The 26,245-nt window shown below is 40.6% G+C and overlaps 2 protein-coding genes across 2 annotated transcripts in view; one reads left to right on the top strand and one right to left on the bottom strand.

Annotated features, from left to right (window-relative positions):
* The window catches only part of Hasp (Hig-anchoring scaffold protein), a 1,448,565-nt gene that overhangs the window by 1,128,680 nt on the left and 293,640 nt on the right, over positions 1-26,245 (top strand). The gene's annotated exons all lie outside the window — the stretch shown is intronic.
* The window catches only part of LOC136875390 (uncharacterized), a 127,357-nt gene that overhangs the window by 79,608 nt on the left and 21,504 nt on the right, over positions 1-26,245 (bottom strand). Inside the window, exon 5 of the mRNA XM_067148942.2 lies at positions 24,931-25,514. Coding sequence (XP_067005043.2) covers positions 24,931-25,514 — 584 coding nt within the window. The remainder of the gene's footprint in view (positions 1-24,930; positions 25,515-26,245) is intronic.

Genomic DNA, 26,245 nt, shown 5'->3' on the forward strand with positions numbered 1-26,245 from the left:
TAAATTGCATTTCCTTGTTACTGGGAACAGGGCCAGTACAGAAATACCATTGTTTTTTTAAATCGGAGCAATGTGAAGTGAAATGAAACTCTTATTATTTGATATATAATAGTTACTTCAAAGGTGGCAACACTATCATTCCACCCATGAAGAATCGTACCCAAGACAATGGCTGATCTGGAGGTATACTGTAGGTACGGTTCCCTGAAATTGACGTCGAACTAGAAAGATGCATATTAAACAGTAAAACTCAACACTTGATACGTTAAAACAAAGCCCAAGTAAATACTTTCCTAGAATGAGTTACTATTTTTCCTCACCGCAGGTAGATTTCGCGTTGTTGTTTAGCCGACTTCCTGCTGGCAAGGTCAAGTGTAGGTGATATCCACCTTAATTTTCTTTGAAAGTCTGTGACCTACATTGCGATTCATGAAACAATGTCATTGTGCGATAAGGTGTTCAGTGAAGTGAAAACACTTCGTGCAATATTGGGTGTTTTGCAGAAGACTGTTGAAAGTGAAAGAATCCTCACAACATGTTATAATAATAATAATAATAATAATAATAATAATAATAATAATAATAATAATAAATGACTAAAAGTTGTCGAAACCCTGCTAAACCTTCGGTCAGAACCATGGAAGAAGCTACAGAACCTTCTCAACTAACTATATAACATACTCCGCCAAATAATGTTATTGGTTTTACTAACTACTTTTACGGTTTTCGGAGACACCGATGTGCCGAAATTTTGTCCCTTAGTAGTTATGTTTACTTGGCGGTAAATCCACCGACAGTAGACTGGCGCATTTGATCATTTTCAAATAGCACCGGCCTGAGCCAGGATCGACCCTGCCAACTTGAAGTTAGTGCTCTATCGTCTGAGCTACTCACTAGGGAACCGTTTGTGTTGGACCAGACCCATCACAATAGAGCTTGGTGTGATGACCAATGAAAATATCATAAACTTAACTGAAACAGTTATTCTGTTGTAAGATTAAAAAAAAAATAGTAGTTTGTTACTGCAGTTTTGAATGAACGTAATGTACCGAAGGCAAAGATTGCAATTCAACTTGGATGATCGATTTAGGCGTCAGAACATCGTTGCACGTTTGTCGTTCGTTGTCACATAGGGTGGGCACAACATTACAAAATGTATGATTCTGAAGAGGAACACAGCTATTTCCTTCTTTGTGCTAATAAAAGAGTATACAGGATGTATCATAATTAATAGAGCAAATTGAAACAGCTGTAATTATACAATACCGGGTGCAAAAATGTGTTATTAAACATGGGTCCGAAAACGAGTCGCTTGTGAGATAATTTGGAGTTTATGGTTATAAGCCACCACTGACGTCCTCGTGGTTAGGAAAAGGTACCAATACAACATTAAGAAAAGTTATTAGATGCTTTGATAGAAGTGCAGTTGTTTTAATGAACAACAATACAGTCTTACTTAATATTTTGCAGTTACATGTTACAGTGAATGCACAGTGTACTTACACACATTTAAAGGAAGTGAGACTAGGTGAGACTGGGTTCTTGTTCATTAAAAACAACTGAACTTCTACCAAGTATCTAATAACGTTCTTTTTTTTTTTTTTTTGCTTTACGTCGCACCGACACAGATAGGTCTTATGGCGACGGGGGGACAGGAGTGGGAAGGAAGCGGCCGTGGCCTTAATTAAGGTACAGCCCCAGCATTTGCCTGGTGTGAAAATGGGAAACCACGGAAAACCATTTTCATGGCTGCCGACAGTGGGGTTCGAACCTACTGTACTATCACCCGAATACTGGATACTGGCCGCACATAAGCGACTGCAGCTATCGAGCTCGGTAATATCTTAATGTTGTATTGGTGCATTTTCCTAACTAGGATGATGTTTACACACACTCAAGTCAGTAGTGGCTTGTAACCACGCATTCTGAATCATCTCGCAAACGGCTCGTTTGTAGATCCATGTTTAATGAGATTTTTTTCTTCTACTATCGTGTACTTACAGCTGTTTCAATTTGCTCTATTAATTATGATACACCCTGTATTATCAGCGTACACGCTTAGCTTAGCTACCCATCATTGATGGGGAGGGGCATATTTCCAAACAACAAGCTGAAATATATATAATTGAGAGCATATTCTGCAGATGATGAAGTGGGAAACAGCAGGCTCATTGAAGACCCGCTGATGGGTCGACTTCTTACGCTTGTCACCCCCATGAGCGTTTCGTTGATCAAAACTCATGAGAAACGTTTCAGATATTGTTCTTCTTTCATATAGGATGAACACCGCTTCAGAAGTCCCAATGGCCCATGTAGTATGTGACTTTTAACGGAGCTGGAAAGTTCAGTGTCATTACCTTTATCTTACAGCACTTATGACGTTATGAATGTCAGCAGTTAGTATCTTATCCTCGAGCCGCAACAGGGCAAGCAAACTACTCAACCGAGGACATAGAACAAAGAATTTGTCCAAATATTTGTCCTTCAGTTAGTAAGTCCATGCGAGCTTCGAGTTTCAAGCGAAATACACGTGTGATAATGTCGTGACGACCATGGGGTGAAAGATCGTTTTAAACACATTTATTGCGTTTATTTATCTTCGCAAAACATATCTACCCATAATTGTCCGGACAGTTGACGAAATAAGTTCCAGTAGTTCATCTCAATTTTCCTTATCATAATCCGATAAGAGTCTTTAGTTCTCTCGAAAGCCTCGCGTGTGACATTCCAGACCAGCAACACGACTACCTTTTCTGTTGATGGCTGGTTATAGTTGTTTCAAAGATAATCCTCTCGATGTCACCGCTAGGCATGGCTCCAGGTCATCTTCAGTTGCTTCACATCCTGGCAGGTAGTAATTTGGAATACGTTATTGCAGGGTCTCGCAGACTGAAGAATATGACTAGAGTCGATATGTGTCCCTTTTGATGAGCTATAGGTTCCAAATTCAATCTTGCAGAAGAATAGCAAATTCTTTCTGCTTCGTACTTCATATGAGATCCACTTTGGGCTGCTGAATGTAACCGATAAGAGTATTATATCGAAATATTCTTCGCTAATTTTCACTCCATGGAATCATAGTACGACATCTAGCTTCAGCTGAGGTTGAGCTTAATTTTCTAACAATTGCAAGTCTTGCTCTGCCTGCTTCTAAGTGCTTGTGGCTTTCATCACTGGTTTTATTTTATTTTATATCTGTTACTCATCTAGTCATCTTCTGTTCAGCATTCTGCGTTTCGTTTGGTAACATAGCTACTTCGTCGTTCTGGTAGTACCTGCACATATTCCTCAGCAGTATGGTTTTCGTGTTTAATTGAAAGGATTTCTTATTGGAGATATACAGCGATGTTTCCCTTGAACGGTACTATCTAATCCTCTAAGAGCAAAACTTAGCCTCACAATCAGCATCACACTTTGAATTTCGAGCAGCGTTCTTTTTTTTTTTTTTTTTTTTTTTTTATGTCTGCCTGACCTCGACGATCAATCAGGTTTTTTGTGTTGATTGGCTTAAGATAATAGAGCGCTGACTAGCTGTGACCAAGTTGATGGGTTTGATCCCACCTCAGTTCAGTGACATTTGAAGAGGGAGCACCCACATCGTGTTCGTAGATCTATCAGCACATAAATGAGCTCTTGCGGCACAGAATTTCCGGCATCTCGGCGTCTTTGGAAACGTTAAACATTAAAAGTAGTCTTAGGCACCCTAGGACTAGAATGGCGTTCTCTCTGGCCTGGCTATCAAGGTCGCTCTCCTAGTCTGTGCATTTAGTCCGGCCTCATGTTCAGAAGCATTCTCAGACACCATAGAGTGCACTAGTTTTCTCTCTTTAAATCATGCCTGGGCTTGCGCTGAAAAGCAGTCTCAGGCGATAATTCTTCCAAAGATAGCTCGTTTCGTAGCGGCCACAGTAAAAGTCACCAGCTCTCAAAAGTGTCAAAACCCACCCACCGGCTCTAAAGAAGTTTCAGTTAACGGTACTTTATGCGATTTAATCAGTGAAATCGTAAATTGTGAAGGGAATAATATAGGAAATAAGTTTTTCATAATATCACTCAAAGAAAGTAGAGTCTAGTTTTCGGTATTAGCACTCCGATATATTTGGGAAAATTAAACTAGGTAACAGGAAAGTTGTAAATATTTGAAGATAGGATAATATTTGAGGATACAGGCGAACAGAACAAATATGTAAATACAATGTAGATGTATTGAAAAATGTCCCTCTCTAAATTTTGATCGTACCAGTTACGGATTTTCGAAATCGGTAACAGAGGAAACATTTAGGCTCGGGGCTTGTTAATATTTGGATTTAAGAAGATGGCAGATGGCGTTATTACTTAAGAATCAAGCGGCAAGGTCCAGTCAAGAGAGCAACCAAAAAATTTTAAATATAAAACGGAACAATTATAGCAAATACCAGGAACTCCTTACAGCGTGAAATAATGGACTACAGTACATTCCATCCATCTCCGGTCCCTCAAACCAAACTATTTGTGACGCGGCTGGTAATCGAACCCAGGTTAATTGGGAGGAAGGTATTCGGTTTCCTAAGGCAGGGTTTTTTAACCTATGGATTACCATGGACATTCGAAAAGAATTAATTTAAACTTAATTTTAACGAACAATATTATCATGCCAATGCCTGGAGAATGAAGAGTAGAGACAACATTATTTTCTTTTCTCGATAACGGAGTTGCTGTGTTTGCTTTTAATAAGCCGTACAATCCTTATTGTATTTCTGGCAACGAAGTTACGTGTTAATATGGTTAGACTACTGTGTGTTTTCGACTGCCTGTCTGAAATGAGCTTTTACACACTTGTCATAAAGAGTAACATTAGCAACCGACTATTACGTGGAGAGGATTTGAAATAAAATAATGCCGAGCTGAGTGGCTCAGACGGTTAAGGCGCTGGCCTTCTAACCCCAACTTGGCAGGTTCGATCCTGGCTCAGTCCGAAGGTATTTGAAGGTGCTCAAATACGACAGCCCCGTGTCGGTAGATTTACTGGCACGTAAAAGAACTCCTGCGGGACTAAATTCCGGCACCTCGGCGTCTCCGAAGACCGTAAAAGTAGTTAGTGGGACGTAAAGCAAATAGCATTATTATTATTATTAAATATAATAAATAAATATAATAAATATATAAATTAAATATAATAATATAATTAAATAATAATAATGTATTTCAAACACAAGGTGACGATTTGGAAGAACTATAAAACTGGTTGAAATAAAGGATCCAATTGAAATGATTTGGATATATATATATATATTTTACATTTTGCTTTTCATTAGCAAATTACTTTATTATTATTGTTATTATTATTATTATTATTATTATTATTATTATTATACTGCTTTTCTCACATCTGTGGGGTCGCGCGTGCGAATTGTGTGGCACATGTTGATTGGGGTCTTTGCGGCCGGATGCCCTTCCTGACTTCAACTCTGTGTGGAGGGATGTAATCACTATTGCGTGTTTCTATGGTGGTTGGTAGTGTAGTGTGGTGTCTGAATATGAAGCGGGAAGTGTTGGGACAAACACAAACATCCAGTCCCCAGGTCAGGAGAATTAATCAGGTGCGATTAAAATCCCCAACCCGGCCGGGAATTGAACCCGGGACACACTGAACCGAAGGCCTCAACGCTGACAATTCAACCAATGAGTCGGATTATTATTATTATTATTATTATTATTATTATTATTATTATTATTATTATTATTTCCACCTCTATAGTGTAATGGTTAGCGCTAGTAGCTGGTGTACTGGGAGGTTTAGGTTCGATGCCCGGTACTGCCAGAAATTAAAGATAGAGAACGGCTGATATGTAGTCAAAAAGATACATGCAGCTCACCTCCAATGACAGTGTGCCGGAAAAAAGCTGTAACATCTTGGGACAAGGACACGAGTTTAGTCTGGTTCCATGGCTGAATGGTCAGCGCCTTGGCCTTCAGTTCGATTCCTGGCCGGGTCGAGCTATTTTAATCTTAAATGGTGAACCCTTTCGTTCAGGGGCTGGGTATTTTCCCCAGCATTCCAGCAATTCATACATCACACACAACACTATTCTCTACCACATGAACGTGCAGTTTCCTATACATGGCAGATGCTGCCCACCCTCACCAGAGTGTCTGCTTCCCAAGGGCTGTACCAGTCTAGCAATAGCCAAACGAAATTATTATTATTATTATTATTATTATTATTATTATTATTATTATTATTATTATTATTATTATTATTATTATCGAGCGAGTTGGTCGCGTGGTTTCGGGCGCGTAGCTGTGAGCTAGCATTCGAGAGATGGTGGATTTGAATTCCACCGTCAGCAGGCCTGAAGATGGCTTTCCATGGCAAATGTTGAGGCTGTACCTTAATTAAGGCCACGGCCGCTACCTTCCTAATCCTAACCATTTCCCGTCTTTCCGTCACCGAAAACCTTTCCTGCGATAGTGCAACGTTAGACAAGTAGCAAACAAAAACTAAAGAACATTTGACTCAAAGAAAAAATACTTTATATTTATTGTGGTGTCTGAAATTACCATTGTTTGTGCTGAGAATATTGTACAGATTCGATGAAAAATAAAGGATATCACCTTTGGCTGTATCTAAATTTGGTTCATATAATGCAGAGTCATCATTCTTTTCTGCTCCCTTTTTCTGGTGATGTATAACTTCAATTCTAATTTTTGAAATAAATGTAAAATTGTAAATCATTGTTTTCTTTAATAGTGAGGACGTTTGCTTCAGCGTATATTCTAATATTACGATACAATCTACTATTCTTTAACGTTATCCATACAATATTATTCTGAACTATCCGAAGTTTATTTATCGAGCTGTTGTTATAGGCACCGCCCCAGGTAAGAATAGCATAGAAATTAACTGACTGGACTAATGCATAATACATATCTCGTATTAGTTTGATATTTTTGATGTTTTTTAAACTACTAACTATATAAGTTGTTCCTCTAATCTTACTTATAAGATAATTATTTTAACTTCCCATTTCTCTATGAGAAGATCTAAATATTTACCTTTCTATGCTTCAGCAAGGTTAGGAAAATTGCAGTTATGGGTACAATCAGAACTGTGTACCTTCAGTTCATTGAAATTATCTGCCTCAGATTTCACTCGCGACCTAATGATGTTTTATTTATACTTAAAAGTAGTTAATTGCCGCCTGACCACAATTTTATTCTGTTCATTGCTATAATTGCAGTCTGCTTTATGAATTCCTACGTACTATCTTCCACACATATTACTGTATCATCTTCATTTAACGTCATATTTGCATTCTAACTCGTGTTTATTGGTGCTTGAGGAGGACGGAGCTGTGAGCTTGCATTCGGGAGATAGTGAGTTCGAGCCTCACTGTCGGTAGCCCTGAAAATGGTTTTCCCTGGTTTCCCACTTTCACACCAGGCAATACCTTAATTGAGGCCACGGCTGCTTCCTTCCCACTCCTAGGCCTTTCCTATTCGATCGTCGCAATAAGACTTATCTGTGTGGGTGCGACGTAAAGCAAGTTGTAACACCAATCAACAATCAACTATAATACACAGCTTGTCAACTCGGGGCCCAAAACCAACATATCTGTCCTTGTGAACATACACGATATAGTACAACAAACAGTAAATTATACCGAGAAATGTGACGTCAATAAAGCATAATAAATTGCGTGTGAAGAATTCCGGGAAGTTGAAAAACAAGACGTGCTTATCAGAAAGATGACAGTGAAAGTAAGCGAGAATGTTGCCTAGTTTCAGTGTAGAAGGCCACTACAGAGTGATACAGTACTCATGCACTGTTAAAATGAAACTAATTGTGCTTAATGATTCAATGCTTAATTACTAAAATTTTAGGTGCCGTACCGCATGCCCTCTTTTTAACCATACGCCAACTCTCCACCCCCCTCCCTTCCTACTCATAGAAGTCACAACTTTAGACATTTGAAAAGCAATCACTTTTTATAAAATATTTTTCTGGACTTGAGGTTTTTAAAACATAATTTCTTATAATCAAAGCAATAAAACCACAAGATTTAATATAAACAACGGGTGGTATGTAATATTCTTCAGTCAGATTATACTTACGTTACGATTTAATACACGTGTAGGGTCTTTCTTTCTTTCTTTCTTTCTTTCTTTCTTTCTTTCTTTCTTTCTTTCTTTCTTTCTTTCTTAATCCGTTTACCGTCCTGGGCTTTTTCCTGCGACACAGCGAGGGATCCCACTTCTACCTTCTCAAGGGCAGTGTCCTGGAGCGTGAGACTTTGGGTCACGGAGATACAACTGGAGTGGAGGAAAAGTACCTCGCCCAGGCGGCCTCACTTGTTATGCTGAACAAAGGCCTTGTGGGGGATGGGAAGATTGGAAGGGATCGACAAGGAAGAGAGAAGGGAGCGGCCGTGGCCTTAAGTTAGGTACCATCCCGGCATTTGCCTGGAGGGGAAGTGGGAAATCACGGAAAAGCACTTCGAAGATGGCTGAGGTGGGAATCGAACCCCGTCTACTGAGTTGACCTCCCAAGGATGAGTGAACCCCGTTCCAGTCCTCATACCACGTTTCAAATTTTATGGCGGAGAAGGGAATCGAACCCGGAACTCCGGGAGTGTCAGCTAATCATATTATTATTATTATTATTATTATTATTATTATTATTATTATTATTAATATTATTCATCGTCATTATAGACCGTTATGCCTTTCAGCGTTCAGTCTGCAAGGCTCTGTGAATTACTAAATGTCGCCACAATCCTCTATTTGCAACTAGTGCTGTTGCCTCACTTAGTTCTATATCTCCTATCTGTAAATCGCTAGAAACTGAGTCTAACCATCGTCGTCTTTGTCTCCCTTTACTTCTCTTGCCCTCTCTAACAGAGTCAATTCTTCTTCTAGGTAACTTGTACTCCTGTCCGGCCCCGCGGTATAGGGGGCAACGTGTCTGCCTCTCATCCAGCGGCCACGGGTTCGATTCCCGGCCGGGTCATGGTTTTTAATTGTAAATGATTAATATCTCTGGCCTGGGGATAACGTTCCTTTCCTCACATTCAACACTTTACACTTCCCCAATTCCACTTACACGCAGATTCCTAATGGTGAAAGTAGTATAAATAATTTCGTGTGGCTATTTCTAGCCGGGTGCAGCCCTTGTAAGGCAGACCCTCCGATAAGGGTGGGCGGCTTCTGCCACGTGTAGATAACTGCGTGTTATTGTGGTGGAGGATAGTGTTTTGTGTGGACTGTGAGTTGCAGGGATGTTGGGGACAGCACAAACACCCAGCCCCCGGGCCATTAACCAATGAAGGTTAAAATCCCCGACCCGGCCGGGAATCGAACCCGGGACCCTCTGAACCGAAGGCCAGTACGCTGACCATTCATCCAACGAGTCGGACGGTGAAAGTAGTGGCAAAAGTTCTGTAGAGGTCGACGCCACGAACAAATACCATTTTTTTAAACATATCCTCCTCCATTCGCCTCATATGACCCCACCAGCGAAGCCGGTTTATGAGTACAGCATCGAGTTCATTCATAATTTAGGTTTTATCTCCTCATTCCGAGTACCTCCTCTCATAGCTCCCACCTGTTTGTATCAACAATCATTTTCGCTACTTTCATGTCTGTTACTTCTAAATTATGAATAAGATATCCTGAGTTCACTCAGATTTCACTCCCATAAAGCAAAGTTGGTCTGAAAACAGATCGATGTAAAGATAGTTTCTTCCGGGAGCTGAATTCTTTCTTACAGAATACTGTTGGCGCAATTGCGAGCTCACTGCATTAGCTTTACTGCACCTCGATTCATTCTCACTTACTATACTACCATCCTGGGAGAACACACATCCTAAATACTTGAAATTATATACCTGTTCCTGCTTCGGTATTCCCAATCTGACATTCAATTCTCTTGGATTTCTTACCTACTAATATCAGTTTAGTCTTAGAAAGGCTATATTACATACATTTTCTAGTTCCAAGATATTAGACTGCAGGCATTCGGCACAATCTGGCATGAAGACGAAATCGTCAGCACAGGCCAGACTGCTTACTGCATTTCCACCTAACTGAATCCCTCCCTGCCACTGAATACCTTTCAGCAGATGATACATTAAAAAAATTAAATGGCGTATGGCTTTTAGTGCTGGGAGTGTCCGAGGACAAGTTCGGTTCGCCAGGTGCAGGTCTTTTGATTTGACACCCGTAGGCAACCTGCGCGTCGTGATGAGGATGAAATGATGATGAAGACAACACATTCACCCAGCCCCAGTGCCAGCGAATTTAACCGAATATGGTTAAAATTCCCGACCCTGCCGGGAATCGAACCTGCGGCCCCTGTGACCAAAGGCTAGCCCGCTAATCATGTAGGTATGGAGCCGGACAGATGATCCCCGTAAACTACGAAGAATAAAGGTGGTATATTACAGCCTTATCTAACCCCTGTAAGTACCCTGAACTAAGAACTCATTCTACCATCAATTCTCACTGCAGCCCAATTGTCAACATAAATGCCCTTGATCGATTTTAATAATCTACGCCTAATCCCATAGTCCCCCAGTATGGCGAACATCTCTTCCCTCGGTACCCTGTCATATGCTTTTTCTAGATCTACGAACAACAAAACAAAACAAACCCAATGGCACTACAGCCCTTGACGGGCCTTGGCCGACCAAGCGACCGCTGCTCAGCCCGAAGGTCTGCAGATTACGAGGTGTCGTGTGGTCAGCACGATGAATCCTTTCGGCCGTTATTCTTGGCTTTCTAGACCGGGGCCGCTATCTCACCGTCGGGTAGCTCCTCAATTCTAATCACGTAGGCTGAGTGGACCTCGAACCAGCCCTCAGGTCCAGGTAAAAAGCCTTGCCCAGGCCGGGAATCGAACCTGGGGCCTCCGAGTAAGAGGCAAGCACGCTACCTCTACACCACGGGGCCGGCCTAGATCTACGAAACATAAACATAACTGTCTATTACTCTCGTACCATTTTTCAATTACCTGGCGCGTACTGAAAATCTGATCCTGACAGCCCCTCTGTGGTCTGAAACCACACTGGTTTTCATCCAGCTTCCTCTCAACCACTGATCGCATCCTCCCTTTCAAGATGCCAGTGAATACTTTGCCTGGTATACTAATCAATGAGATACCTCGATAGTTGTTGCAATCCTTCTTGTTCCCTTGCTAATAGATAGGTACAATTACTGCTTTTGTCCAATCTGAAGGTACCTTACCAACACTCCATGCTAATATTATTACTCTATGAGGCCTTTTCATCCCTGCCTTCCCACTATACTTCACTATTTCAGGTCCAGTTTCATCTATCGCTGCTGCTTTATGACAATGGAGTTTATTTACCATTCTTTCCAGTTCCTCAAGCGTAATTTCACCAAAATCACATACCCCCCCCCCCCCCCCATGAGCTCAGTTGTTCGCGACACCACCAGGAAGATTTCCTTTTACATTGAGAAGATTTTCAAAATATTAACTCCACCTGTCCAGTGATTCCCTGGGATCTATTATGAGTTCGCCTGAATTACTCAAAACACTGTTCATTTCCTCCTTCCCTCCCTTCCTAAAATTCTTTATCACTGTCCAGATAATTTTCCCTCCTGCTTGACCTAGCCTTTCCAGGTTATTACCAACATTTATCGACGACTTCTTTTTGTATTCAACAACTATCTGTTTCTTTCATCAACATACAATTCCCTGTCTGCATCAGCTCTTATTTGGAGCCCTATCTGATAAGCCTTCTCTTTACGTTTACAAACTGCTCTCACTTCATCATCACTTTATCTCATCTTTACACAAGGTTGTTCCTAGACATTCCCTTGCTGTTTCTACTACAGCATCCCTTTATGCCACCCATTTTCTTTCTATATACTGAACCTGCTCATTGCCCACTGTTCGGAACTTCTCTCTAATCATATCCACGCAGTTCTGTCTAATTTCCTCGACCTGGAGATTCTCTACCCTTATTCGTCTGCAGACAGATTTCACTTTATCTATCCTAGTCCTAGAGATACTTAGTTCACTACAGATCAGATAGTGGTCTGTATCATCGAAATATCCACGGAAAACCCGCACATTCCTAACAGATTTCCTGAACTCGAAGTCGGTTAAGATATAGTCTATTTTGGACCTTGTACCCCTAGCCTCCCATGTGTAGCGGTGAAAAGCCTTATGCTTGAAGAACGTATTCAAATGGGAGTTTAATCCGTTACTTCCATAGGTCCGAGGCTTGAGACTTGCTTAAAATATTCTGAGTTCTGTAAATTCGTGAAGCATGACGCTACCCTACTTCTAGCACAGATGTCCAGCAAACGCTTTCCATTCCTATTAGCTTCCATATCTTCCCCACATTTACCAATCACCCTTTCGTATCCTTCAGTTCTATTTCCAACTCTCACATTGAAATCACCCATTAGCACTATCCTATCTTTGCTGTTGTTGCTGACTACGATGTCACTCAATGTTTCACAAAACTTGTCAACTTCATCCTCATCTGCACCCTCACATATCGAATACACTGAGACAATTCTCGTCTTAATGTTTCCAGCTGCCAAATCTACCCACACCATTCGCTCATTTACGTGCCTAATGGAAACTATGTTGCGTGTGATAGTATTCCTGATGAACAGCCCTGCCCCATACTCTGCCCTTCTCTTTTTAACACCCGTCAAGTACACTTTATAATCTCCTATCTCTTCCTCGTTATCTCCCCTTACCCGAATATAATTCTCTCCTAGAACATACAAATGCATCCTCTTTGTTGACTCAGCCAGTTCTACTTTCTTTTTCTCTTCCATAAACCCCATTAATATTGATAGCTCCCCATCGAATTCTATTTCGTTCGCCAAGTTGTTTCCAAGGATTCCCTCCCCTGTCAAATGGGAGTGTGATTCCATTACGTCCATAGGTCCGAGGCTTGAGGCTTGCTTAAAATGTTCTGAGCTCTGTAAATTCGTGAAGCGTGATGCTACCCTACTTACACATAGTCCAAGTGAGGATCTCTCCTCTAATAGGTTAGGGACCACCGTTGGCTTGTATAGTTCTAGCCGCCTGAGCACGAGGAGGGCCATGATTCAGAATACGTCCGAGATGTCCACTCGTATTCCGTAGCAACTGGTATCCCGACTCTCAAGACCACTTACTAGGCCACTCAGCCGTTGCCCATGATTCACGAACTAGGACGTGACTGCAGTACCCTACACCATGAACCGTTATTGTTATTATTATTATTATTATTATTATTATTATTATTATTATTATTATTATTATTATTATTATTATTATTATTAACAAGTATAGAAATGCTAGGCCAGGGATTTTTACCTGAAGACGAGGCTGGTTCAAGGTCCACTCAGTCTATATGAGAACAGCTAAGAAGCTATCTGACGGTGAGATAGCCACCCTGGTCTAGAAAACTAAGAATAACGGCCCAGAGGATTCATCGCGCTGACCCAGCATCACCTTGCAATCCGCAGGGGTTTGGGCTGTGCAGCAGTCTCTTGGTAGGCCAAAGCATATCAGGGTTGTTGTGCCTTCGGAATTGGTTTAGTGTATACATGCTCATTAATTGGAAAAAATGAATACGTATCCGTTATTTGCATAAATCGTTTCAGAGTAAAATATTTTGGAATTGGATGTATTACATCACAAGGTACATCGTATAAGCCTCTATATATTTCCAAAGAACGAATATGACGCAATATTTTTGTGATGAATAAGCACTATCCATTTCTTTCTCTGTCTGCTTAATATTCAGGTGGCTCGCGATTCAAATTGCTGGCTTCCCGCTCGACATCTCCCGAGCGTTAACCACAGCCATTTATCAGAAATGTTGCTTTGCGGGCATATATTCTTTTCAGAATTATTTATTGAGAGTCAATATACAAAACCATATATATACACGTACCTAACATGATATGCTGTTTCTCCGTCGCATGAATTCCGTAGATGATGATGATGATGTTAATAATAATAATAATAATAATAATAATAATAATAATAATAATAATAATAATAATAATAATAATAATAATACCGGGAGGTACACCTCAACCCCGCACATTTAAAAGAAGCGCCTTAAGGAACTCTATCTATCAAACGAAACGTGAAACAGCTACTGCATGAAGTTGGGACATTAAACAGAAGACGTCACTCATAAATAACAGAGTAATGTGTTATTTTAAAGTTTCCTAAACTGACTGGATTTCTTGCTTTGTTTTGGTGTAAATCAAGAAGTTTGAACATTTTTTATAGATGTCTCTATTATAAAAACTGAGGTCATGCACTCTGGTGCCAGGTGAAATAATTAACGAGTTAAAGAAGTTTTGTGTTTATAGGTTTTCTCAACTAAATTTTCATTTATTTTGATATTGCAAGGTTTGCAACACTCCCTCCTCGTCCCGCCAACTTTTGAATCTGTCCAATTAGAAATTTTCTGTATTTATTTTTCAACCAATAATAGGCTTCTTGTAACTTATTTTTCTGCCAATAAAAATGAGAGGGTGTGTCCGGATTTAGTCCAGAACCTTCTCGAACCCTTCCCTCGGATATATAAGCTGCGGCTTTATAAAGCTACCTTGTCTTGCTGATCGTCAAATTACTGAGTGTGTGTGTTAAGAAAGGAGGCGGGGCGCCTCATTCTTCGGCAGGCAGAACATCAATCCAGGTTATGGCCACCAGATTTCTATCTCCGTAGCTAACTCCGCAAACTTATCCGAGGGGAAGGTACTAATCTTTAACAATGTAACTACTGTTTTTTTAATGTAAACTTTCATTCGGCCAATGAAAAATTTCATATAGTCTTAAACTGTAAATCGGGGATAGAGAGTGCGTTACCCTCTCGAGTTCCCCTTCAATTTATTTTGAGGTGACTACGATTTTTTAACTGTTTCTCTTACTGTAAAACCATAATTTATCTTTCTTTTTAGTCACCTCAATAGCTTGGGATTAGCCTCTGCATCATCGGGCCACGAGCCCAAGTAGGGTTTTATACTTGGTTTTCAAGGAACGCAAGTGTACGCCTCCATACATTTTGAGTTTGGGCCAGTAATATTATCCTGTTCTTCTTTTCATGTAGGCCCAGTAGTATGGGTACTAGATACTAGGTGGTGCCTAGAGAGGCCAGAGGTTGTAAAGTTTTATGTAAAGTTCCCTTGAGTAGGCTGTAAGGAATTGGGAGCCAGTCTCCTTTATTAAACTTAGAGGGCATGTAAGCTCTTTTCTGATATCTTGCCTTTGGAAGGCCTTAAATGGTAACGGTTGGAGTAATGTGCTCTGGATAATTCGTGTCTAGGGAGATTTCTCTCCTTTTCTATCTAAATACCATACTGGAGAAGTTGTAAACTTGTAACTTTATAGCTCGAAGCTCAAATCTTGTAAAGTACCGATCTATGGGTTTTCCAGTCCTGTAATCAAAATTATAATTGTACCTGTAACTTTGCTATTTCACTAAGTGAAAAGTTTTGTTAAGTTTGTGATTCTAAAAATAAATATAACCTTTATTTCAAAGTTTTAAAAGAATCTTTGATATTGTAGACAGACCCATTCAAGCCCACGCCTTCTTTCACCTCTCTGTGATCCACGAAAACACGGTAACAACAATAATAATAATAATAACCCAGCTGAATAGCTCAAGTAACAGCACGCTGCTCTGCTGAGCACCAGGTGTCGGGATAGATCCCAGCTCAGTCGGGTGGTATTTAAAGCCCCTAGATACGCCAGCCTCCTGTGATAGATTTACCGGCATACAAAGACACTCACGGGAGACGGAAGTCTGGCATCTCAACGTCTCCGATAACTGTAAAAGTTTTTTAAGGGACGTAAAACCAATAATGTCACTAAATTATTATTATTATTATTATTATTATTATTATTATTATTACGGATACCGTTATTTATAGTGCTTCTCTACAGTGGCATTATGATCTTCCTCTGGAGTTCCTACTACGTACCTCTTGGGGCAGAACTGAAGAATCCATCTTTTCTACACCGGGCTAGTTGGCCGTGCGGTTAAAGGCGCGCTGCTGTGAACTTACATTCGGGAGATAGTGGGTTTGAATCCCACTGTCGGCAGCCCTAAAGACGGTTTTCCGTGGTTTCCCATTTTCACAGCAGGCAAATGATGGAGCTGTACCGTAATTAAGGCCACGGCCGCTTCCTTTCAACTCCTAAACCTTTCCTATCCCATCGTCACTATAAAAGCTATCTGTGTCGGTGCGACGTAAAGCCGCTAGCATCGTTTCTACGGTTACTCCTAGAGGACTCTGCCTTTCGGATGTTGCGAACATTAGTTTCTTTCGACCTGATATCGACTGATACTCAGTGGCGGATTTATAATATAAGTCCACTAGGCGTGTGCCTAAGGTCTGTGACATTGAGGGGTGGCAAATTTTGCTAATACTTGTAATAATATTTAAGTATACTTACTTGCTTACTTACCTTGGCGGTGTCAATCCCATTCTATCTGTGTTGTTCAAACGTTATTCTGTGGCTGCCTGCATCCACCCGAAAAATGTACGAACTACACGTGACCATGAAAATGCGGCTGTTGAACAGCGATCAAATCACTCGAGTTTTCTACACGAACAGTTAAATCGCTAATATTGAGCAGGTCACTTTCCAAATGGACTTTGTGCAGATCGGGTTTATTGAGGGACTTAGTTGAAGAAATTCCTAAAGAAAAATTTCGTGAAAAGAGACGTTGGTGGAGGCTTACCCGACATTATCTGAGCATCTTTCAACATAACAGTTCCGTATCATGTTCGTTAAACACAGAATGTATCCAGGTAAGTTCTTTCACTTCTGTAGAATGTCAGTTTCCTCTTTTAATGGACTACTTGATTTTGTGGGTGATAATATTGCAAAACATGATACCGTCACGAGAAAGAGTTACTACTCCTGCAGACGATAGATAGTGTGTGGACGCTGTTCAAATACCTGTTATTTCCGCGTGTCGATAGGTTCGCGTTCCTACCGCCTGCAGTTCCAACGCCTCCGAAAGCGTAGCCACCGCCCATAGTTGTTCAAACGCCAACGAAGACGACCGTGAAAACGCCATTGTAGACAAAAAGTAAATCCTTATGGCTACGGGATGTGTGAAATCGCGGTTTAACGGCGGCTACATAGCGGCTTTTAAACAGCTCGTGTAGAATGGGCTTTGAAAAGCCAATCTCCCGTTAATCCTCCAGTAGTCATATCTTCTATCATCTGATCTCTCCAACGCCTTCTGGGTCTTCCTAGAGGCCCTTTCTTCACCAGGCCTCCTTTCCAGATCATCTTAACTGCTCTATGATCCAATACGCGCTCTACGTGTCAAATTCCCTAAACTCGTCTTCATCAATAAATCAGTCAATTATTAATAAATGGCACATGACTTTTAGTGCCGGGAGTGTCTGAGGACATGTTCAATCAATCATTTGCATTTAGTGTTGTCGCCCGGGTGGCAGATTCCTCTGATGACTTGGCTGATAGTTGGTATTCCGTAACGAGCATAGATGTCTGAATTGCATCGGCTTCTCTAGACTCCGTCAGTGGATACATGACCATAGACTCGCCGTAGTACCTTATTCTCAAAAACTGCAAGGTGACACCGATTAACTTTGGGGATGGACCATGTCTCAGGAACTGTACAACAACACTGGACGGATAACAGTTTCGTAGAGGCGTACTTTTGCGATATTATAGAGGAGATGATACTTACTTGTCTAACAGGAAAGAGACATACATTTGATATCTGCCATTCTCAGTCCCTTTCAGCATGGCAGTTTTGTTTTTCGAGGTATCACCACTGGCTAATGGTATGTCGGTATCTCTTCTGTTGTTGATCATAATAGACAAAGTCAGTGGCTTGTCTGATATCTACTAGCAAAAGAAAAACGAGACTTATGCAGATTTTATCGGCGAGTTTGCTACCGTCGAAGTCAGACGAAAACATCTATGATCAATATATTTTCATCTTTAAAAGTTGTCAAGTTCTGAATACCTTGGCTTTGTGCAATTGTAAATAACGTATCTCTTGTACGGTGTGCAATATTCTGTAGTTATTTCAAGCACCCCACTATTGCTAGTTTTTTGGAGTTCGCATGCTATTTGTACCTAGAGGTGCAGAAATGTTAAATCCACCACTGTTGAGACTCCCGATATTCCTGCCCCTTTGTAAGAGTACATTTTGCGTCCTGTACACTGAATTTTGGAATAACTGCCCGTCGAAGGGGTATGTCATCGTAGTTAATCGGTTCGAGTCCCGTTGGTGGAAACAATTAACCATCAGAATGTTGACCGGCAGAGTAGATTGCGTGCCAAAAGCCTGAATTAAATTCCAGACCTCTCCGCAATGTTCAAATGGAGTGAGCGCATAAACCCTATTGATGCTGATTCGTCCGTCGGGTGGGGACGTTAAACCTTGAGTAGACCCCTTGATTTTATTCAACAAGTATAGGCTGTGTCCCGACACCGAATTTCACCCCCTCTCTCTACCTCATCACCATCATCATAACTATCGTCCCACATCCAGACGAGCGGGAATCCCATGGGTGTTAAATAGCAAGAAATACCTGTACCGGACAAGCCGAACATGTCCTTGCATACTCCCGGCATTAAAAGCCATACGATAAATAATTATGATACGCATGTTATGGTAAAAAATGTCGTAAGGGAATCCTAGGAAATTTTGGCACAGTTACGGTAAGTTTGGGCATTCAAACAATTGTAACAGATTCTGTATCACAGAGTGAAATGTGAAATTCCATTTGTGTTGCAAGAACTAATCACCTCAATAGTTAGACCCTTAAAACAATAATCATTACAATCATCGTATTTTGCGAAAGCATAAGATTCGAAAATAGGTGTCCAAATATCATACTGGCGTTTCTTGATAGTTCAGTCTATCTTAGTTGATAGATGATTTCTTTAAAGAGGCATTAACCCTGATGCGAAAATTAAGGGATCACCAGCAAAGGAAAGGAGAGAATTTGGTTACATGCTAAGGAGATAGTTAAGAAGAAAAACACATTTTGTTTGAGAACAATTTTATTCATTATGCACTTTATTTTATAGGTTACATACAATTTTGACACTTCTAACGCATTATATTACACCTAAATAAATTTGATACGTGATCAACAAATAAATTCATACAGGAAAATTACAATGGCACAATTGATCGATCCGTATAATAAAAATACAACTTTTTACGAGAAGATGAGTTTATTTTTAAGGTCCAGCGTTATAGTGTTTGCTCATACAGCATAAGGGATGCACGTGTAAGTTTTCGACCGAAAACTGCCACTCCAATATTAAATTTTAATAAAGTACAATTTTATTCTGATCACAAGGTAAGACCCAATGAATATTTGTTAAACTAGATCATATGTGTTGGAAGGCTTTACCCATTTCGTGTTTTAGTTGATGTGTAATGACGCAATTTTTATGTGTCAGATACAAACGCTGCTATATAAATTCAATTAGGCTACTGCCTTAGATATGTGCTGGCAGGACGCTGAATGGCGAATTTCGCCACTGTTTTTGATAACGAAAGAGGTCATTATATTTACAAAACCAAACCAAACCAAACCAAACCGCATGGCACTACAGCCCTTGAAGGGTCTTGGCCTACCAAGCGACCGCTGCTCAGCCCGAAGGCCTGCAGATTACGAGGTGTCGTGCGGTCAGCACGACGAATCCTTTCGGCCGTTATACTTGGCTTCCTAGACCGGGTCATTATATATATACACAAAAATGAAATATTGTTTCTTTTTGCTTTGTTTTTTTACAATTTGCTTACGTCGCACCGACACAGATAGGTCTTGTGGCGACGATGAGATAGGAAAGGCCTAGGTGTGAGAAGGAAGCGGCCGTGGCTTTATGCAAGGTACAGCCCCACCATTTGCCTGCTGTGAAAGTGGGAAACCACGGAAAACCATCTTCAGGGCTGTCGACAGTGGAGTTCGGACCCCACTATCTTCCGGATGCAAGCTCACAGCTGCGCGACCCTAACCGCACAGCCAACTCGCCCGATGAATATGTACAGTATATTTAATATAACCTAAAGATTGCATTCTTTGCTATCATCAAATAACAGTAAACAACTATCTGAAGTAAACGTAAGCAAAAATTAGAAGTAGTGCAAGAACAGCTTGCCAGTTTCACTAATGCACGAAGATCAAAGTTGGCTTGCGTGAGCTAATGCTCGTTAAAAGGTCTGTTACAAACGCTGCTATATAAATTCAATTAGGCTACTGCGTTAGATATGTGCTGGCAGGACGCTGAATGGCGAATTTCGACACTATCTGTGATAACGAAAGAGGTCATTATATTTACAAAATCAAACCAAACCAACCCAAATTCTGGATGTAATCTTGATCACAAGGCTCAGCTGAAAAAAAATAAATAGGAAACACCGCGTCATTGTATTTGGCAAACTGGAAAACCGTGATTGTATGTATTAAGTATTTAATGTATAAAACATTCTTGTAAGTGCTGTTAGTGAATAATTAGGTTCCGAATTGTGCGCATACCCAAGCCAAACGTCTTCAGCTGCTTGCACCATCGTGTACTGCATCCTCGCATGCAGCACCGAGCCGCAACTTTGGTAGCAGCGACGAAAGCGGGTCAGGCAAGTGACGGATTTTTTGGTATAAGACAATAATCATAACTTGTTTTCTGCATGTGTGTAAAAGTTGGCTTCCCATGCGAAGAACATTTGTGATAAATTGTGAAAAATGGTGTAAAGAGCCTTGATTGTAATGACACTTTATTTCTTTCCCCTTCAGTGAATGTGTCAAATTCTTGAACATGACACGAATAGTGGGGTCGATTCAAACTGGATTGTTTTAGCACGTATAGAATTTGATGACATACCAAGCACTTCGCCACATTGTTGAATTCGGTAAAAAGAAAATTTTCCTCCCATTCAGGATTAAATACTAGGTCGAAAGTCTACTCTGTTTTGATGATTCAGAGTGAACAGCAGTCTGCAGTGTTTGCGTTGCATTCGATATTACACCGCATGGACACGAAAAAACTGAATTGACGACGTCCAATGTAACCAGTGTCACAATGCGATCGAGAGACTGCTTAGCAGCGTGCTGAACGAGGCATAGCAAACTAGTTCTAGTTCACTGAAAGACTGAGCAGATTTTCTTGGCAACATTTTCTTGCGTGACTTAGAGACGACAGGCAGAACTAACAAACACTGGGATATCATAAAACAAGATGTGGATTGTACAATATTTTATCTACTTATTAGTTCTATCTCCTATAGTAAATGAAGTTTAGTATATTTAGGATAAGGAAGCTGGATAAGAAGAAAGTGCAGGGTGTCTACGACAGTAAAAATGGTGAGGTTCATTAAATAGGCTACTTGTGAACGAAACTACAAAGACAGTTTGCAATAATACGATTAGTACTTAATGCAAAACTTCAACACAAATATTTTGCTTATTTAAGATGATAATCATTATCTCATGACCCTTTCTCCCGATTTATATACCTTATTAAGTGGTGTCATCTAGGCAGCCTGCCTACCAATTTCCACATTCCCATTGTGCTGCTCTCCAGAAACGAAGGCGGAATTCTTTTGAAGATTTATATGACCGACTAAATTTCATTTTGTCGAATAACACCGAGTGCGTCACCAGAAATATGTAACATGCAAGTAACAATAACATAGTGCAAACGTTTTCACCCCCCTCCAAAATTCGTCAAATTCAGCCGGGACTGAACCCCTCAACTTGAGATCATGATCACAAATATAATGCCTTTCTCTGTGCCATCTGATTCACTTCACGTGATGCATGGTGAGTTTAAGAGTGAAGAAAATGAGCATTCATCTGAGTAACTTCATGCACTTGATCACTGGAACTATCAATAGCTCACCAGTTCATTGGCTTCATATCTCAAGTCACTACATCGTCACAGAAGCAAGTTTCTCATTTCAGAGTATCGGAAGATGCTTTATAAAATACGCCAATCTACTCATGAAAATCTCGCTGGTGTATGCACTGTACAGACACCACTTCAAATAACCAGCAAATTCATCCTCCACGCGCAATTGTCTCATGACCGGGTTCTGCTGCCTCACATAGAGCTTTGTGATACGCCTTGTCTCACAGATTATGTCCCTGAATTTGATCTTCCTCTAGAAGTATGGTCAATACTCAATTGCGTACTGGCAAACTATGCAGTATGAAATAATTTTCTATATAAAAATGCTGGAAAACTGTGTGAATGTGAGGTTCGTAGCTGAATTATTCAGCACATCGCCCATGACCAAAGACAGGGTGTTGCCCGTATTGGCCCGTCTTACCCCTTCAGGGGCTGCCTGGCCAAGGTGGTAAAGGCGTGCTCGATTCACCCGGAAAGATTTGAGTTCGAATGCCCATCAGAAATTCGAAAAAGTAAACAATGATATTTCCACATCCGGAGGTGCACATGGGCCTGAGGTTCACTCAGCCTACACCAAAAATGAGCATCAGGTTAACTCCTGGGGAGAAAAGTGGCTAGGCGTAGAGCTAACCATACTACGCCACGAAGTGTCGAGGTTATGGGTAGTGGAAGCCATTACTTTCCAATCCTCCAAGGGCCTTCATAGTAGGGAGATGACTTTGTTTTGCTTTTTGTCTCACCCTTCCAGAACAGATGTAAGGCTTTTCAGGCGATTGCTCTATTAACCAGCGTTTCGTCTTAGGTCTGACACTGTGACTTGCTCCTTTTAGAGAACAATAGAACGAGAAATGCAACTATCCAAGCTAAGGGCGCCAGTCTTTAAGTTTATGACCTAAAAACAAAAAATTATAATAAAGTTTGGACGGACTCTCATCACAGGGATGGGGTGATAGTGCACTAATCATTAAGCAGTAGAATATAAATCAAAAGGCTAATTAAGGCAGACTGATTAAAATGAACCAAGAGAATATCATTTATTATGCTGAATAAAAATGACGGCGGTTTTACGAGAACTGAATTTAAAATAGGAAATTAATTTAACAAAAAAAATGAATGACTCTACTTCGCGAAAACTTGCAATGTTTTTAACTCGCTTGCTCACCATGTAGTCTTGTTCTGCTTGTCCTGAGAACGCCTCCGTCCTTGTAACTGGAAAACTTCCGGTCGTCTTTGAGGTCGTTCCATCTGCCGCCAAGTAGCATTCCTGCCTTGCCAAGTGCACCGACCACTAATTGGAAGATGGCTTCGACACCAACACTCCCTATTATGCTCTATCCCATATATTGGAGATGAGCCCTAAATCATAGTTAGAGAAACCCCCTTGGGTTATGCGGAGAGGATACTGAATTAACATTCCTTCCAACTTGACTGAAAATGTGTACCGTAGTTTCATTTCTAGCTAGTCTAATGCTACCTATTGTTTAAGACTGGTACAAACCGGTCTAGTAGTCGAGCTGTACGTACTTCCTGATGAGAGTGGCTATACACCCATCATTCAGAGATCCCTAAGTACCACGTCGTGGTGACGAAGTTAAGACTAAATAAGTGATAAACTATTAAACTTAGTCCATTATGGTACATCAACCACGAAACAAGTTATCAGACCTAAAGCGAAATACGAAATAGAAGAATCATGCCAAGAGCTCCAACACGCCCTTAAGTAAGCTTTACTGGCCCCAATTAATGGTCAAAACACGTGGTCCAATCAGGTGACACGTTTCTCCCTTCTCCAGATATTAAAGTTGATGGGTCCCAACCATGATATCAACTGTTCTTCTATTAGCCCTTTCACTCAGTATCCATGGCAACATGACGCTCCTTTGAAAATATAGGCGGAGACCAGTTTGAATTACTCAGCTCCGAAATACAGTAGCTGCGGTTACATCGCCTGGACACGTGCCAGCTTTTCCAAGAATTGAGTTCTAAACTTGTTGATTCTTCTTCCTCGATGATGTGGCAAGATAGAGGAAAATCTACTGCAAGTTAAATTTAAACGAATGTCGCAAGAATCTAAATTAATATTAGGATATTCAGCCCTCGTTTACAAGTCGTAGTTACAAAGTAATGAAATGATAGTGACCAAATGATCAAACATGAATTATAATAAAATTACGTACGAAAATGAATATCATGACGTCAAAGATGCCATTCCTGAATTAATTACACATAATAAAATTAACATAATTACACTGTGACGTCTGAAACGTTACAACACTAGACTCACCAGAGTGGGATGTGTCAGACCCTGAAAAGCCTTACATCTGTTCTGTTTTTGACATGCTCTATTGGTAAAAAATATCTAATTCCCTCTACGAGAACTAAGAATTTTCCATTCACCCTTTCAGGGTCAAGAATGAAAACTTTGGTCGTCGTCAAACATCATCGAAGAATGCATCATCCTACTTGTCTACACTGGAGACCCAAATGATTCTTCTTGTTACTATCTAAAACAATCGACTTCACTAAAAGCTTAAAATGTGAAATTTTAGAATATTTTCTTTCTATTTTATGGATTCAACCAAGCAAGTTGGCCGTGCAGTTTGGGTCGCGTAACTGTGAGCTTGAATTTGGGAGATGGTGAGTTCGAATCCCACCATGGGCAGCCTGGAAGATGGTTTTCTGTAGTTTTCCATTTTACAACAGGCATATGCTGGGGCTGCACTTTAATTAAAGCCACGGTCGCTACCTTACCAGTCCTAGCCTTTCCCCATCCTTGCGTAGCCAAAACCTTCGATGTGTTAGTGAGTCGTTAAACTACTACCAAAAAAAAGGATACATTCGTGAATATAAAAGATTATAATGATCTCACAAACCATCTGACTGGATAATGACTTCAGTGACCCTCACGACTTATTTAGAACATTGTAATACCTCACCACTTCACCTCGGACACCCAGTTGTAAGCCAGTTGTAATGCCTGAAGTTCGTCCTAAAATGTACATCCTGAAAGTTAAAGTTTATACCCAAACATCATTATTATATTTCACAAGAAGTGCCAGCTACAAGTTCTTTTAGATTTCCTCTCACAACACGCAGGTTCATTTCATTATTATTGTAAATATACGCAGCAATATTCTGGAAGGAGCAATCCACCATCCAGACTTCCTCTTCGTTGGTGTCTAGTGGACGCAGTACCTTAATGCCAACCACGAACTGAAGTGCGTGCGCGTCGCGATCCAATTCTTCAATGGAATTCTTGCCGTATTCATATTTCGAGTTCCAGCAGTTGAGGTTGTTGAGCGAGATCTGACTGAAGTAAAGAACTCCACGGCTGTCCATCACGATGGGAGGAGCTTGGGAATCACGTGTTCCGTTGTATACGTGAATGTAATCCTCCGCTAAGTTAATGCCACCAGGAAAATATGACTGATTCTTGAGAAAAGAAGTGTCTACCCAGGACAAGGTGATACTGGCTTGACTCTGCGTGTATAGACGACGAGTACCATCCTCAGCAGGTGGACTTAGAGCCAACCCGAGTACTCCGCCCATACGGTAGAAGAGTACATGATTATCGACGAATACTCCATTGATTGGATACGGGTAGAAAAGACGAGACTTGACTCTCCAGGAACTGTGAAAAAAATAGAAAAAATACTTCAGAGATAACAGATCAATGATATTTTTCTTCCTGGCCTCTTTCCCATTTTGGGGTCGGCACAACCTGTCGATTAAGCCTAGTTTTACGGCTGGACACCCTTCCTGATGTGAAGCTGAACCGAAGGCAAATCATAATAAAATTAATACACTTGTTAAGAGTGGACAATAATAGACTAACGAAGAGAATCTCTGAATTCTTCAGGAAGAGGAAGAAAGGACTGAAATAGTTTCGAGAAGTGAGTTTGGACTTAAAGAGGGAGGCGGGGGGGGTCTGGAAGATTATATCTAGGAGAGAAATGAATTTAGACAACTTGTCAAAACGTTGCGTGGATTCCAGAAGACTGGGGAAATACTAATGAGAAAAGGGAGTTCCTATACAGAATAGCAGAAGAAGGAAGTAGAAGAAAGGATTTAAAAAATGCTGTACTGGCAGTGTGAAAGTAGAGAAGGTTAAAAAATACTGCAAAAATTATCAAACGTGTTCCATCGATGGCTGAAACGAAAATAATAATAATAATAATAATAATAATAATAATAATAATAATAATAATAATAATAATAATAATAATAATTGTGAGAAGAATGCCCTCATTTTGGACAGTCTAGCCTTCGTAGATAACATTGTTCTGATAAGAGACAATCCTCGCACACCCAGGTAGCAAGTAGAACTACAAAATGTTGCGGCCAAAACAGGATTAAGAATTT

Source organism: Anabrus simplex, chromosome 6, assembly GCF_040414725.1.
Source record: "Anabrus simplex isolate iqAnaSimp1 chromosome 6, ASM4041472v1, whole genome shotgun sequence".
In the NCBI taxonomy this organism is placed as follows: Eukaryota; Metazoa; Arthropoda; class Insecta; order Orthoptera; family Tettigoniidae; genus Anabrus; species Anabrus simplex.